The 15386-nt window shown below is 40.9% G+C and overlaps 2 protein-coding genes across 9 annotated transcripts in view; one reads left to right on the forward strand and one right to left on the reverse strand.

Moving 5' to 3' along the window:
- Window positions 1-11325, forward strand: part of mapk8b (mitogen-activated protein kinase 8b) — a 33341-nt gene extending 22016 nt beyond the window's left edge. The window contains exons 11-12 of one of the 4 annotated variants that reach the window (XM_020083071.2): window positions 280-357; window positions 11255-11325. In XM_020083071.2, coding sequence (XP_019938630.1) covers window positions 280-357; window positions 11255-11295 — 119 coding nt within the window. In that variant the 3' untranslated portion in view covers window positions 11296-11325. Of the gene's footprint in view, window positions 1-279; window positions 358-635; window positions 5092-11254 lie in introns of those variants that run through there. The other 3 variants (XM_020083072.2, XM_020083069.2, XM_020083070.2) reach the window with 3 other exon arrangements.
- The window catches only part of arhgap22b (Rho GTPase activating protein 22b), a 32859-nt gene continuing 23009 nt past the window's right edge, over window positions 5537-15386 (reverse strand). For 4 of the 5 annotated variants that reach the window (XM_020083066.2, XM_020083065.2, XM_069517196.1 and 1 more), the window contains 6 exons: window positions 11244-11451; window positions 11026-11158; window positions 9998-10071; window positions 9715-9836; window positions 8562-9588; window positions 5537-8263 (listed from right to left, as the gene is read on the reverse strand). In XM_020083066.2, coding sequence (XP_019938625.2) covers window positions 8041-8263; window positions 8562-9588; window positions 9715-9836; window positions 9998-10071; window positions 11026-11158; window positions 11244-11451 — 1787 coding nt within the window. In that variant the 3' untranslated portion in view covers window positions 5537-8040. Of the gene's footprint in view, window positions 8264-8561; window positions 9589-9714; window positions 9837-9997; window positions 10072-11025; window positions 11159-11243; window positions 11452-12529; window positions 12818-15386 lie in introns of those variants that run through there. The other variant, XM_069517195.1, reaches the window with a different exon arrangement.

Raw genomic sequence — 15386 nt, forward strand, 5'->3', positions numbered from 1 at the left:
CGAAATGGTGCAATCATATTCTAACGATATTTATTGTCAGCTACTTAAAAATAAATGTGCTTAAATTTAGGAAAATGTTTTTTTTAAAATTAGAAACAGTTTTCTCTCACTACATCACTTTTTTAGAGAACGTCATGTGAAATATATTATTCCACATCATCATTTCTACTATTATACTCCTTCTCTTACAGCTCAAGATTTTGACACCTCGATTTTACAGCACTTATCCCTGTGTTTTTCTCACCTCGTCACTGAATCATTGCTCTTTGTTTGCTGCAGAGTTGATATACAAAGAGGTGCTGGACTGGGAGGAAAGGACAAAGAATGGCATCATCAGGGGACAGCCAGCGTCCATAGGTTAGTGGATTTGATTGTTGTGTGAGACTGCATGTTCAAATGAGCTTTAACCATCTCACAGAAGGACAATGGATGACAGCGTAGACTCATAGAGCACAGTGCTAATTCTGGGTAGGTCCTCCCTTTGTTCCCCTCCTGAGCTTCAGTTCTTTGAGTTATGGATGCCACCATGTTGGAAACATTTCTTTGACATTCTGAAAGAGCTCCCTCCCTCTAGCATGACTTTGTTAGCCAACAGTCGATGGCTGACTACCAAGGCCCTCTCTTGTTTCTCACAGCACAGGTGCAACAGTGAGCAGCAGCCCCCCCCAGCACCACCCTTCCTCCTCGTAGGCATCCTTCCCCCCTCCATGTCCACCCACCTGACCCTGACCGATGCTGACGGCAGCCTGGAGACGGCCCGCACCGCCACTGCTGCTGCTATGGCCACCGGCCCCCTGGGCTGCTGCAGATGACTATCGTCTACACCTCCTCCTGGTCCCAGGCTGGGCCACGCCCCCTGGTCACCTCTGACCGTTCAGCCTGACGCAGGCTTTAGGCCCCGCCCCCTGCATCTGAGTCCTCCCACCTCCTCCCTGTGCTCGTCTTCAGTAGTGTAGTGATTAGCCAGCTAGCTGTTAAAGAAATATTTCTGAAAGGACAGATCATTTTTCTTTTTTTTTTAATGAGTTATAGTCCTTTATTTTTAAATTAGGAGGGTTTTTTTGTCCTAGCTGTAATTTATTGTGGCATTTCTTAATTTTTCAGAAACCTAAGATGATGATAAGAGAATTTTTATGATTTCACTACGTTCCGGTTTGTATTAACCGACAGTGAGAGTTTTAAGAAATATCTGTTTAATGTGATTTATTTTTCTGTTGAAAGTCATTTGTTTTCACTTGCTTTTACAACTTGCCATATAAATGTAGACAGAGTTTGTACAGATTTTATGGTAGATGTAGTTTTATCTATGAGTTTGCAGTGAGCCATTGAGACATAATTTTATTGACAAAAGTATGGTCTAAGTACTCCCCTTACCTTATGTCACGTTATATGGATATTGTTTTAAATGCATATGGCATATGCATTTATTTAGATGACCGAGGTCACTTGGATTTATTTGTAAAACATTTTTTTCTTGTGAGTCACTACTACAGCCTACATTGTAAATTTCATCTTAATGAAATCTTTTAAATTTTTTTCCTTCCTCACTTCCTGTTTAGTCAGAATTTGAAAATCTTGAGATATTCTTTCAGCATATGATTCATTTTACAATCTACACTTGAGATATGGGATGGATAATGGAACAGTGAGGCCCAGCAAGATACTTTGGAACATTTTGACGACTGTGTTGCGTTTTTAAGTGCTTTAAAGTACCTCCTCTCTTGTCTGCAACAGGCAGTGGGACATAGTGGAAGTGAAGTAGTGGTGTTGCTTTGGAGAACTGGATGCACGGAGCTGCCTCAAGTTCTCCTCTGGTTTGCTTTGACACGAGGGACTAGAATGTTTTTTTTGTCGTGCTTCGGGAGGTTTGTTTGAGAGACGTAGCGTTGTGCGTTGGTTTTAAAATCGGTGACGGTGTTAAGTAGAGTGTGCTTCAGTCAAGTAGGGAATTGTGATATTGAGAACGCGTGTGAACATGTTGGTATTAAGTGTCTGGGAGAGATTTGCGATTATGCAGCCTGATGGTGTGACAAGATGTCTGCTTCCTACCACCAGATCCTGTTATTAGTAATGTACTTTTGTGAGTTTGAAAAATCAAAAGTGATCTTTTTTGTCTAAAAGTTGGCCAAACACTTAGCTTACCAGACTTGCCTGCAATTGTGAATTAAAGAACCTAAATCTTTGCATGTTGAAACAGCAGCACAAACGAGCCGAGTAAAAGGAAACGTTATTCTTACTGTATGCAATAATAGTGCCCTTTTTAAGTGTTTTTGATTTGTTTTGAAAGGAAAAGTGCCTGTTTGTCATTCATTCCTGAGTACGTGGGAGGAAGTGTATTCATTACGTGTAGGTTTTTATTGGATAACAGTAGTAGTGTCCATATCAAACCGATAATGTATGATGGGGTTGTAGTTCTCACAAATGTATTGTATATTTTTCTACTTGTTTTGCTTTTGACCCTTGGGGCAGGAAGACTGGTGTCTTGCAGGGTAAAGAAAGTGGCGATGTATGCGGCGAGATGCTTAAGCATGTGTTTGAGTCATTTCAGAAGAAAGGGCAGTTTTATCAAGGTCTTTCATCAAAGTAATACAAAAAGCGATTTCTTTGCAGTGACAGCAACTGAAATTAATTTTAATTACACTTTTTCGGCTCCTTTTTGATGAATAATTAAATGTGATGATTGTAAAAATAAAAAAAGAAAAATGAACCGAAATGTTCAGATTTGAAGTTAAACTACTGCAGCAAATGAAATGAGAGAATTCTATTATATTGTCAGTATTTTGTGGATGGTTTTGGATGTTAATAGTTAAAACACAGATTTATGTTGTCGACCTTTGAAGATCATGATCATTGTGGTCATAAATTAGTAAATCAAAGGATTTGACGATATTTAATATTTTTGCTCTGTGCACCATTGAGACGTTACGTAGCCGTTTCGCCTGCTAAAAATGTTTGCGTAACTAAACTTCCTTTCTGCGAGAGGCAGATTATGGATGCATCTGTCACAGGTTGTAAGCATGTGTGATGGATTTTGAAAGAAGAGGCTTAAACGTCAGTACGCTATGATTATCTAAACGTGTAACACAGAGAGTACCTCTGTCTAGAACCTGTCTTGGTCCCTGACATGGACATGTACCCACTAAACTAACTCTGTAGGTTGTCTGTAGCTTTGTGCTCAGCTTCACTGACTTGTATTTAATGACGGCTGTAGAGCTGATGTAACCGTTCACGTACAACTGGACTTGCACCAGCTATTTGGGAATCCATTACCAAATAGAAGTCTGTGTTATTCCTTGTAATTTACTAAATCGGGTTGAACCTATAAAACAGCTGCCAAAAGTACTTTGTTGCATTGTAGTGAAATCAGTGTTAATATTACAAAGCTGTAAGATTTGAGGCTTCTTCTTAAAGGCAGACAATTAAGTATTTAGATTTGAAAATGAATTTGTATGTTGTAGAAAGTGGAAAATATCTCTAACTTACTCTCATTACTTTTATTGGTTAACTCATTCTAACAATTAATGTAATAATAATGTTATTTGCTAATAATTATAAATATGCTAGCATTTAACATTTATTTTTGTCAGTTATAGTAGCTACACCAATTAATACTTACTATATTAACAAGCTAATTTTAACAGTGACTGCAGCTACATAACAGTAAATATCTGATTATTAGCCAACTATTGTTAGCTTTAAAAGTTGGTTACACGACCGTTATAGATACTGTGTGTAAATACTTAATAAAAACTACATGAGAGCTAGAATATCTGGTGCAACCCTTTTAAATTCTGCAATGCTTCTCTACTTCCCTAAAATTAAACGTAATAACTCGGATAAATCTCAACTAAAAAAAACAGCTGGTGCAACGGTTCTTCTTTCTTTCCAGTGACCAGAATGGAAACAAATCATCAAGCGTTCGTTAGCATTAGCACAGCACAATGCTTCATTCCGTCTGCACTCATTTATTCAAGATTTCAACAGCAAAAAATGTCCAACTGTAAATGTGCCGCAGGAATTTTGACAGACGAGCAGTAAAACCTAGGACAGAGAACCGTAAGAAAGGCAGCAATAGCAGGGATTGACGTATCCATTTGTCATATTAGCACATTTGTCAAATTAGTGAAAAAGAATCAATCAGATAAAAACACTTTGTTGTCTAAAGTGCTCTTAATTTTGTAGCCCAACACTAGGGGCTTTAATTTGAGCGTTTTTTTGCCTGTTGTTTTGCTTGTTTTATTTTCTTCCTCTTCTTAGGTTGTTGTTGCTTTTTGATATGATTACTGCATCTCTCCAAACAATGTCATTCTGATTTAAGTCGGCTTTGATGAACTACCTCACACTGAATTTCTGCCAGTTCTTGCATATATTTAGTCGCCTGCAGAATTAGCTATCGAAGACGTGTGAATAACAGATTCCATTATTTATTTATTTGAAAGTGTACTATTTGTCGGTTTCAACAGACTTCTAGTTTTGTACATTATGTATACTTCACCTAGAAGTAAGAGAATTGTTCTATGTATTTTTTTTGTTTTGTTTTTGTTTTTAAACTAAATGTGCAATACCTTCAGCAAACTGTGCTAGTAGTATGTGATGGGCCTAGCCTTTGTTAGCTGTCTCCTGAAGGTAAAGAAAATGTTTGGTACTGTCAATCCATGTTTTCCTTTTTTATGAATAAGATCAATTTTTATTTCTGTGACTTGTTTATAGTCATATTATGTAATCAGTCTTACCCACCAAACAAATCTGTAAACCAGGGTTTGATTTAGGGACAGAGGGTTCTTTGAGTCAGAACATGGCAGACAGATAGACTTTCGGGATGTGGTAAAGACAATAATGTTAGTAAACACAAAAAAAAAAAGATGAGTAAATACCTACAAGAAATCATTAAATGTATGGTGCTGGTTTGTAATGTTTGCTAGTGAATCCAGCCATGCAAGTAGAATTCCTGGATCTGCGCGTCCCAAAAACCGCAGCCAACGAAGACGTGCACTAATAGAATACACGCACTGGGATCTGATGATGCCACCTCTTTAAAAAATATTACAAAATAAAAAAACATGTACTGCAAATAAAAGAAATACACTTTGATCTGTGGTCGTAAGTTATCATCTTTGCTAAATATTCAGGCACTACGGTTAAATTCTGTTTTGGACAAACCAAGTACTTTTATGCGGTATACAGTAATTATATTATTGATTATTCTTCGGGCTGCAAATTGATTTGGAAAATAATATCCCAGTCTTTAATTTGAAATGTTTATCAATCTAATTACATGTATCTGTCCAGTTTCAAAGTAACTAGGTGGAAAAGCTTGATTTAAAAATAATCTCACGATTTTGTGGAAAGCCCTTTTCACTGATTTGTCTTAATACATAATTACGAAAATATCAAATCAACCTGCAGCCTTTTAAATATTACCAAAACAAAGTTTCATGAGTAAACACGAGATACACCCTTTTTGTCTTTTCATGTCTGTCTATAACGACAGACATGAAAAGACACTGGTTTGTTAGAAGAGATCAAATATGCCAAGTTCACAAATGATCTTTTTCACCTTTATTCCCATACATGTCCATTCATTACAATAGTGGAAAGCCATAATAAATAAGCACCATAGATGACCAGCAGAGAAATAAAAAACGCTTTCAATCGTGAGACATACATAAGAGGAAAATTATTGTCTCTGTTGGAATCAAAGAACCTGCTTTAGACTTTATACTGTTGACTCTAGTGTTGGTCGTACATAGGCCTCAACGGAAAAAATACCTTGTAAGCCTAAGCAATTAACAAGCTTTGTGTTCCTTTATGTAAAAAAAAAAAAAAAAGAATAAGTCACATTATCCAACTGAAAGCACACTTTCACTTATAATCATATATACTGTTTGTGGCGCCTTTAAAGGAACAATTGTCACTAACCACTTGTGGACATTCTTCTGATTGGTGATAAGTTGCTAAAAGACATTTTCAGCAAAGTAACAACATGCAATTCTCCAAAAACCAATATCTGCAACTCTTCATTTTGGAAATACAAATTAATCCCATGAACTAGATCTAGAAAGCACATCACAGCCACCTCATGTGGATCAGTTTGATGCATCCCATATTACATCACATGTAATATGGGATGCACCCCCCCCCCCCCCCCCCCCCCCCCCGTTTGCCCCATCGTTTCCTTTTTCTTTTTTCATTGGGCTGGTTTCATCGACAACACGTTACATTCACTACAAGTATACATTCTCGATTCAAAACTTCCATTCAATTCACAATTCACTTCCACAAGAATTGGCACCTTCTGGGGAGATCAAGGTATTCATCTTCAGCAGTTTGTCGCCATATATATATATATAAAAAGAAACAACAATGCCGCCACTGTGTGTACTATGGGCCAATAAATGCACTACATCTCTGGACAAGCAAGCAACACTACCGTTTTCCTATTTCAAAACACTTTCCTGAAGGCACAACCAGGAAATTCCATTGTTTTTTTGAGGGCAGTGTTCAGCTTCATGTGCCAAAATCAACATGTCTTCCATGCAGGCCATTCTGATCTTTAGTGAGCGAACAGCTGAGGCGGTCCAGCTTTGGTATTGACTGTGCACCGTTAATGGTCTTCACCAACTGGGCCACACTGAGGCAGCATGCGCTAAGTTGAACATTCTTAAGGAAAATGTGTTCATCATCCCTGTTGTGTTTTTCTGCACATTAAAGGTATATTGACATCTGTGAGGTTCGGAGTCAACCGAAGACTGAGGCTTTGCCATCAAAGGGACATGGAAACCATGTAGATGGTGACGAGAGGCACTGAAGAGGCAACTTTAGAGGTTCCACCTACTACTGCTTCAGATTGGTTGAGTGACCAAACAGAATAACCTAGAAAACCTGGATTTCTGAACCTGCTCCACAGTAAAACAGCCTCATGTGTTTGCAGCACAAATACAGGACAGCAGGATAAACAACCTCTGCTAAAGCTGTTGTTAAAGTTCACTCAAATCACACAAACCCTCTAGCCATGCTAATAGCTTTAGAGATATCAGCCCAATAAATGTAAACCTTTCAACTTTCATTTCTGGTGCTTATTCCAATTATAAGTCCAGAAACAGTTAACCGTTTGTTACTCTGTATAACGCACAGCACCTTTTAAAATAAACCTACTTCTGTATCTTCAAACCCAGCCAGTGGTTAGCTACCACTTCAGGGTAATGAACATGTGAATAAAACCATATCCCAAAACTGTGATGGAGTATTTGGGCCACTTAAAGGGAAATTAAACATCTTGAGATCTTTAGAATGAAGGCATTATATTAGAAGAATAAAGTTGTAAATAAGGAGGACATTTTACGAGAACAAAATTGCAATTTTACATGAAAAAGGTTGCACTAATTAAAGAATTAAGTTGTAGCGCTCATGAATTAAACCTGATGCTTATTTCCTCAATAAATTATTCTCATAATATTAGGCCTTTTTTCTAAATAAGTTGTGACTTATTTAGAAAAAAGGCCTCTAAATTACTAATTCATTCTTAATCCTCAAAATATCATTTTTTTTCTTCAGTATGGCCCAAATAAAAAACATCTAATTTCAAGATAAGTATCAGATTAAGACGCATTTTAATCAATCTTAAAGTTTCGGCTTGAAGTGTTGCCTTGTAGTGGTTTTTCATGTTGTGGTTTCAGAGGTCAGTGCTCTCCAGGTCAGAGAATGTCATGAAGTTCCACCAGTCACATATGATTCCAAGCTGTTAAAATACTGCCTTTACCTTTACATACATTACCCTGGAGTGTGATCACAGGAGCACCAGCTGACAAGGACTGCACAGTCAGTCCCAGTTTGATATTACTTCCTTCAGAATGTCCTCTTCCATCTGAGTTTGTAATCAAATATGGCCAGTTCCATTATTCTCTTGCTGTGTTCTTCTTTTAAAGGAACGCCCTGATGCTCTGAGGAAGGCGTTAAAAAAAAAAACACTCAGCGTCCAAAATATAAACCCTGATGACGGCCACAGTTTTGGCCGAGAGACCGATGAGTGGCCCTGACGTATCAAATGTCGCTAGTCCTCGCACCCAGGGCCAGATCTCCCAGCGTGGAAAAGAAATCCTCCATCTCCTTCTCCAGGAGCCGGTTGCGGTTCTCCGCATCCTCTCTTGCCCGTTCTGAGTTTCGCAGTTTGATCTCCAGCATGCGTTGCTTCTTCCTTTCCTGCTCCATCTCTTGTTCCAAACGCTCCATCTGTGCACACAGAGCAGCGCTGGACTCTTCTAGCCTGAGGAGAAGACAGAGAGAAGAAAAAGGTCATTGAAATTCACCTTTACTTCCCAGTAATGTTATTACATTACTGTTAGAAAACATGTATTGTTGTATGATTGTACATAATGTAACAAGAATTTGTCTGTATCAATTCCACTAAATACGAACTTGACAGCAGACTCCATTTTGTCTGTATTAACAATTGCAAAGGACACTTGATAGTGAACAAATGATTTGACTCCCATTGAAAACACAATGAGCACCACAACAACCTCAGAAGAAGAAGTTTCGGAAATGCTAACGCAGAGACTTACTTTTGTATCCTTGCCTCGTAGGAAGTCTTCTGTTTCCTCAGCTCGTCCTTCAGTCCTTCCACCAGACTGCTCAGGGTTAAATTTACCTCGTCCCCATCCTCAGACATGATAATGGAGGGCACGCCAGTTGCCGCAACCGTGTTTCCATTCTCGCTGCAGGCCGCACTGCTGCTGCACAGCTCCATGGCCTCGCAACTGTCCTGCTCAGAGCTCGGGTCCGTTATCATCCCTCCATCCCTCCCTCTGTCGATCTCCCGCTGGCTCTCCATCCAATCCCCCTTATCCTCACTCTCTCCACAGTTTTGGTTCGCTGAAGGCTCGCTCGCCGAGTCTGGAACAGAGATTTCGCAGGAGGAGGTGGACCATGGGGCGCTGGATACGCTCGGTACGCTCCCCATGCTGGAGGAGGAGGTGACATTGTCGTAGGTGGACAATCTTTGCGAAGAGCCAGTGGAGTCGCGGTCACGGGCGGACCGCTCGCCTGAGGATGTGCGCCGGTGTCCCCTCAAGGATGACAAACCATTCATGAGCCAGTTACCTCCACCACCACCACCACCTCCTCCCCCACCAGAAGATACACTAGTTGTATCTGCCACGGAGCCGCTGCCGCTGCTTTGCTTGGCTTGTGGCTGAGAACGCGGCGCTGAGGAGCTTTTGAATGAGTACTTCCAGGAAGGAATGGTCTTGGCTTGTTTGCTCGGGCTGACCACCGTCTCGCCCTTCCCTGACGAAGACCCCAGTTTTGGTCCAGGGTTTGGGTTCGGGCTTTGGGTGGGTGTGACTGCCGCACACAGTTTGGCGTCCAGGGACGAGGCACTGCTGTGTAGCTCTTGGTCGGGGTTGGAGACTGGGCAACTCTGAAGGTCCTCCTCAGAGATCCAGGCTCCCAGGCTACGATGTTGCAGCTGATGCCCCTGGATGGGGAGTTCTATTTGAGGTATGGTGAGTCCCTCCTGGTCCCTCCCTGAGTACAAACGGTTGTGTTCCCTAATGAGGATTGTCATCAGGTGCTGGACCAGAGAGGTGCCTGGATGATATGGAACAGGCAGAACGATCAAAGATTTATGTATTCAATATGTATAATTGTCATTACTTCTAGCTGCATTGCAATCAGGGATTTTTCAGTAGGTTGCAGTGACTATATTGTCCATACCTTCCATGATGGTGACTGGGTCCTCCATCTTGGGTCGAAGGATATTTGGTCCAAATACTGTGGCGAGGTTTTGGACACTCATCTTGTTCTCAGTACAGTGGGACTGGACCTCATCAAGGAATCTAAACGGATAAAGAGTTAAATTCTGAAGTTAAAAACCGTAAACATTGGCTCCTGAATTCTTATGTATTAATTATCATCCCGGAAACAACCAAAATGGATCAAATAAACATGTGTCAATGTGTCAGTTACTGTTGTTCTCCCTCGGAATCAGTGCACTCACTTGCATATGTACTTGAGGAGATTGAAGTTAGGTAGAGGTAGAGTGCTAACTTGATTTCCAAGCTCCTGGACCCCCTGATAAAAGAGAGGTTATATCCGTTTTAGACACAACATTACACACACACACACAACATTACGCACACAAACGTAATCTTTTACTTCTTCTGTATTAGCTATGTCACTCATTGCACTGTTAAGACTCATGGCAAATCATTTTCTTCTCTGTGTGTGGCTATAGGCTCCAAAGAAGACCCATGCTTTGGCAGCTCAGGGAGTAGAGCGTGTTGTCCACTGAAAAGACAGTTGGCAGTTTTTATCCCTGTCTCAACCCTTTCCACATACAGAGGTGTCCTTGAGCCACTGAACTGAACACCACGTTTCCCCTGACGGCCGTGACGACAGTTTGTGATTGATGTGTGATTGAGAAAGTGCTGCACATAGATGCAATGTATGACTGTGTGTGTGAATGGAAAAACTGTTGTATAAATAGAAAAGCTGTATATAAATACAGACCATTTACGGGTTGAAACGATGGCCCCAGGCACACAATATGTATTTTTTTTTACTTAATTTCATTTCATTTGTATTTAAGTTCATTTTATTCATTTAAAATATGAATAAATGTTTAAGCTTTATGAATAAATAATAGAAAAAGCAGATACATAAAAAAACACACATAATAAATATTATAAGCTCAGTTTTTTTGAAGATGAGGGGTGGACCACAGACCTGGTTGGCGCACCTTGACTAAGGAGAGGGAGCACGCTGGGAGAAGGACAGTGCACCTCCTGTGTCCTTCCAGAGGAGACGGGTTCAGTTCCCAAACCCAAACAGAATTCTAACCTTGACCCTAAAAGGTTTTAAGTGTCAAAGTTTTGTCTTTTTGACCCTCAAACAGACCTTAAGAAAAATTGGGGACCGGCCTAAATGTCCTTACTTTCCAAAAATGTCCTCACTCCATAAGGTCTATGCTCATAATACTCCTCAGAAAGTACAAGTACACAAACACAAACACACACTTGCACATACCTCCTCCTCATCTTTGGCCAAAAGCTGTGCACAGGTTAGAAAGTCTTCATATTTGGAGAAGGGAATGACTGGTTCAGGCAGCTCCCGCAGGTACAGCTTCAGCAAGGATGCCACCGTGTGGATGTCTGTGTTACTGCAAGGGAGCAAAGGAAAATTATGCTCTCCTGGATGTTGAGTTCAATGATTGCAGCACCCTCACAACACTCCCTTCTGTCTACCTGTCGAACAGAGGCTTGTCACCGCAGTCAAAGGCCTCTTGCAGATCTTTGACCAGGTTGGCCTGACCTGGCATCCTGAAGAGACCCTCCTCATCTAGACCCCGCTCCCTGATGAAGTCCACACACTGCTCCACCAGCAGAGGGGCCAGTCGGGGGCCAAACTTCTTCTCATACTGCACCGTGTCCTCTAGACGCTGGCCAAATATCCCTGGGGACAGATGGAGGGAACATGCATATTATGGATTAAACGTCAAGCTGTTTTTGCAGTGGTCTGTATTTAAAAATTTACATTTACTCTCCTCAACTATCCCAGGTTATAATTTCTTTTTAATCAACATCACCCTGAGAAATTGTCCTGTCCTTTGCAGGAACATACCTTGAGCAGAATTTTACTTTTACTGAGCAACAGCGCCCTCTGCAGCCACATTAATTGTGTCAGTCAACAGAAACAACACAACCATGGATATTCCTTGCAAACCCTGGATTCCTGAAACCTGAAGAGCTGAAGCTGTAACAAATTCCCCAATAATAATAAAAAAATATTTTTTAAAGTTTGCTCATCGAGCATTGGTGATAAAAGTTGTTTTTTAAGGATGTCTAAGTCTTTTTAACTGATCTACAGTTGATTTCAACATTTCAGTTGATGGCACTTCTAAAACGCGACAGACACAAAAAAACTAAGAAAACAAATATCTCAGAGTGAAAAAGTGATGTTATACACGAAGAAGACACCGTCGAAGATGTCAAGAGAGTTTGTGGTGGTAAGAGCTGACCACGGTGTCTGGGTACAGTAAACATGATCACGTGATCTTAACAGCAGTGCTAATACGTTGCTTCCCACCTCTGTCTGCTGCACCCGGCAGCTCCACCTCTCGCCTGATTAATGTGGAAGGTTAACTGAATTTTACCCGTAGGTCAGATCTGAAAACGGCTTCAGTCAGTTCCACATTTATCACAAAGTTAAAAGGAGCAAGAACAGACATTCAGGGTGAGGAGTGGGGATGAGGGTGAAAACATTCTCTATATTCCAAGTTAGTTAACCTTGAAACTAAATTTGAAGCTGCTGTTTTAAGGGAACAAAGTTGCATAAAGTTGCTTTGAATTGGTTGAGGAGAGATTCAACGAATGAAAAGTGTAAAATTGTTGATCTTCTATGAGTAAAATCTATTAAGGATGGAAAATGGAAATCGTTAGCAGAAATAAACAATATGCAAGAAATAAGGATTTTTCACATGGTTAAACCTACTAAAACCTACTAAATTGACTAATTCCTTACGGTTTGTTACCTGTTGACTGACTGCAACAGTCGCAGCTGGTCGACAGCTCGCAGTAATCGTAGTAGTTCACTGAGCAGGGGCTGCACAGCAGCAAAGAGCGCTTCTCATACACCCCAAACCCACATTTCACCAAGTTCATCCATTCCAGTTCAGGCATTTGACTGCGCCGGTAGATTAACCTCGCATTTATAAAGTCCTGTGTCTCAGAAGCAAGCTACAGTCGAGGAGTAGTACGGAGGAGCAGCAGCAGCAGCAGCAGCTGATGGAGCAGAGAAATGTGACCAGCAGACGGGGGTCAGTGTGCTGTGACCACAGTCCTGCCGTTAACGACAGGTCTATGAGTTGGCGACAGATCTATTCTGGACCGAGAACTGAGAGACAAGACGCCCCCCACTATGAGAATATGAGAGGGCGGAGAGAAATGTGACTGAGCCAACAAGGTTTCATAGATTACCACTACACTTTATAGATGAATGTGATGTTTATATTCCCATGTGACAGAATTTAGAAAATGTATACAATCATATATCAGGGGAGTGGGTAGGATTAGGGGTCCTAAGCCTTGTCCCAACCATAGACTGTATATAAAGATGGATGACATGACAGCTCCCCAAAAGTGAAGCCAATGTGTCTTGACTGCCCCCTGGTTGATGGCTTAACCTGCCTCCTCCATGTTAGTGTTTTTGTCTCCACCAATTCCCGAGGGAAACATCCATCAGTTTTGCTACTAAATGCTCCAGTATGTTCCCCTGCTAGTCTGTTTCCTGTGCCACAGAGCTGCAGTTAGATGAACAGCTTCAACTCCGTCTATAATAACTTAAAGTGTTGGTTATTGTTGCTTCAACATTGTGAAATCATACTAAGCATTATTTACAGATGTAAAGCTACATTAATACACATGGCCACTAGGGGCCAGTAGTGCTACGGAAGAAGCTAAGCCACATCTTTCTACCAGGTCTTGTGGTAATCCTTTAAAGGGATAGTTCACCAAAAAATGAAAATTCACTCATTATCTCCTCACCACTATGCTGATGGAGGATGGGTGAAGTGTTTGTGTACACAAAACTCTGGAGTTTCAGGGGTAAACAGCATTGCAGTCAAATCCAATACAATTGAAGTAATTGGGGATCAATTCTTCAACCTTGGGAGAGAGCTTTTGTGCAGTTTGTGCTGTGTTTCTGTTGAGTGCATGCGAATGTGAACTCGAGTCCAGAGGTGGATATCAGAGGACGTTTAGGCTTGAAAACATGGTGTAAATTGTAAAGTTTCGAGTCAAATTTGAATGTTGAACTTGGATGACACCACAGGAGCAGTATGGAGGCATTTTTTTATTTTTCTGTTGTTTCATGTTGTAAGAATCGATTTGGTAGCAATGCTGTTTACCCCTGAAATTCCCAAAGTGTTTTGTGGACTCATACACTTCACCCACTCCTCCATCAGCATAGTTGTGGGTAGATAATGAATGAATTTTCTATCCCTTTTAAGTAATTTTTGCTTAATCCTGGTAACAAACAAACGCCAAAAGTTGAAGATAAGTCTCAAATATGAGAATTTGATGCCCTTTTCTGTAATTTTTAGACATAGTTAGCAATTTGACAGCATCACTTTAGTGTGTCATCATTTTGATCAATAAATGCAGTAAAATTCTAAATTCCTGTAAGCCAACCGTCATTTGTATGTAGCTGTCAGCGGGGGTAAAACCTAGAAGCTTAAAATGTAATTTTAAAATGAGACCAGTGACATCATACACTATATCATTGGTGTGTTATTCTACATATATCACCCTATTAATACACAGCTCCTTTGTAACCCAACACCGTGCTCTACAGCTGCTCCTTATGGCCGAGCTGACATCCAGACAGGCCTGCTTATATTTCTGGCCTCCTGTTTAGTAACACTGGTTAGACGTCCAGGCTGCAGCAGACAGGCTGAGAATTAACCACAGGCTCACCGCTGCACAGAGAAGAGACATGGCAACACACTCCACAGGCTGAACTGCATTCAGCGCATATACATATACTTTAATGAAGCCTCAACAGGTGCCACCCCAAGCAGAAACTTAAGAGACAGTCCTCTATTTTTGAATTCAAACTCACACTACACTGGAGGAGACTGACAGCGAAATCTAATCACATTTCTCCAGTCAGGTACAGCAGTGCAATAGTGACATCAGGGTGAGAATTAACTGCTGGCATACGAAATGAGACACAGTGGAGGGGTAGGTGATCTGTGACTCATACAGCATTACATGGACACACCAGGGTCTTTTTCTGTTTCAGCAGCAATATCTTGTTCCACGTACGAATGTAAATATGTCACAGCTAAGCCTTTGAAACAGCATCAGTCCAAGTGACAGAGTTGTTTTAACTAAAGATGAGTGCAAGAGAGTAATTTTTCATCAGAACTGCTGGTGGTTGTTTTCAACCAATGTTGACTTCCCTTTAATTTCAATTGGTGCACATTCTTATGTGGGATCATAGACTGTATATAAAGGACGACATGGCATCTCCCCAGAAGTGAAGCCAAAACGTCCCTCTAGTCGCTGGCTGCAGAGTAGGTCATAAACTCCTCCTCCTCCACATTAGGACCATGATATACTTGCTGTTAACTACGCACACGTGTGTGTTAGTTCAGTGCGTAGGTTGTGCGCATCCTCAAAAAATGAATGCAAGATAACAGGTTGGGGCTGTAGTACGTCTTTGACAGGGTCAGTGGGCACATCGTCAGGGTGATGTCATCAGTGACAGAAATACTGTGTGACCAGGTCTGGAATTACCAACATTTGTATAAAGTGTCATTGCCCCTGCACAATGCACAGTAGTCACACTTTCTGTTTTGATCTTAACATTGGCCATAAGATGATTGC

This window comes from Paralichthys olivaceus, chromosome 21, assembly GCF_024713975.1.
Source record: "Paralichthys olivaceus isolate ysfri-2021 chromosome 21, ASM2471397v2, whole genome shotgun sequence".
NCBI lineage: Eukaryota > Metazoa > Chordata > Actinopteri > Pleuronectiformes > Paralichthyidae > Paralichthys > Paralichthys olivaceus.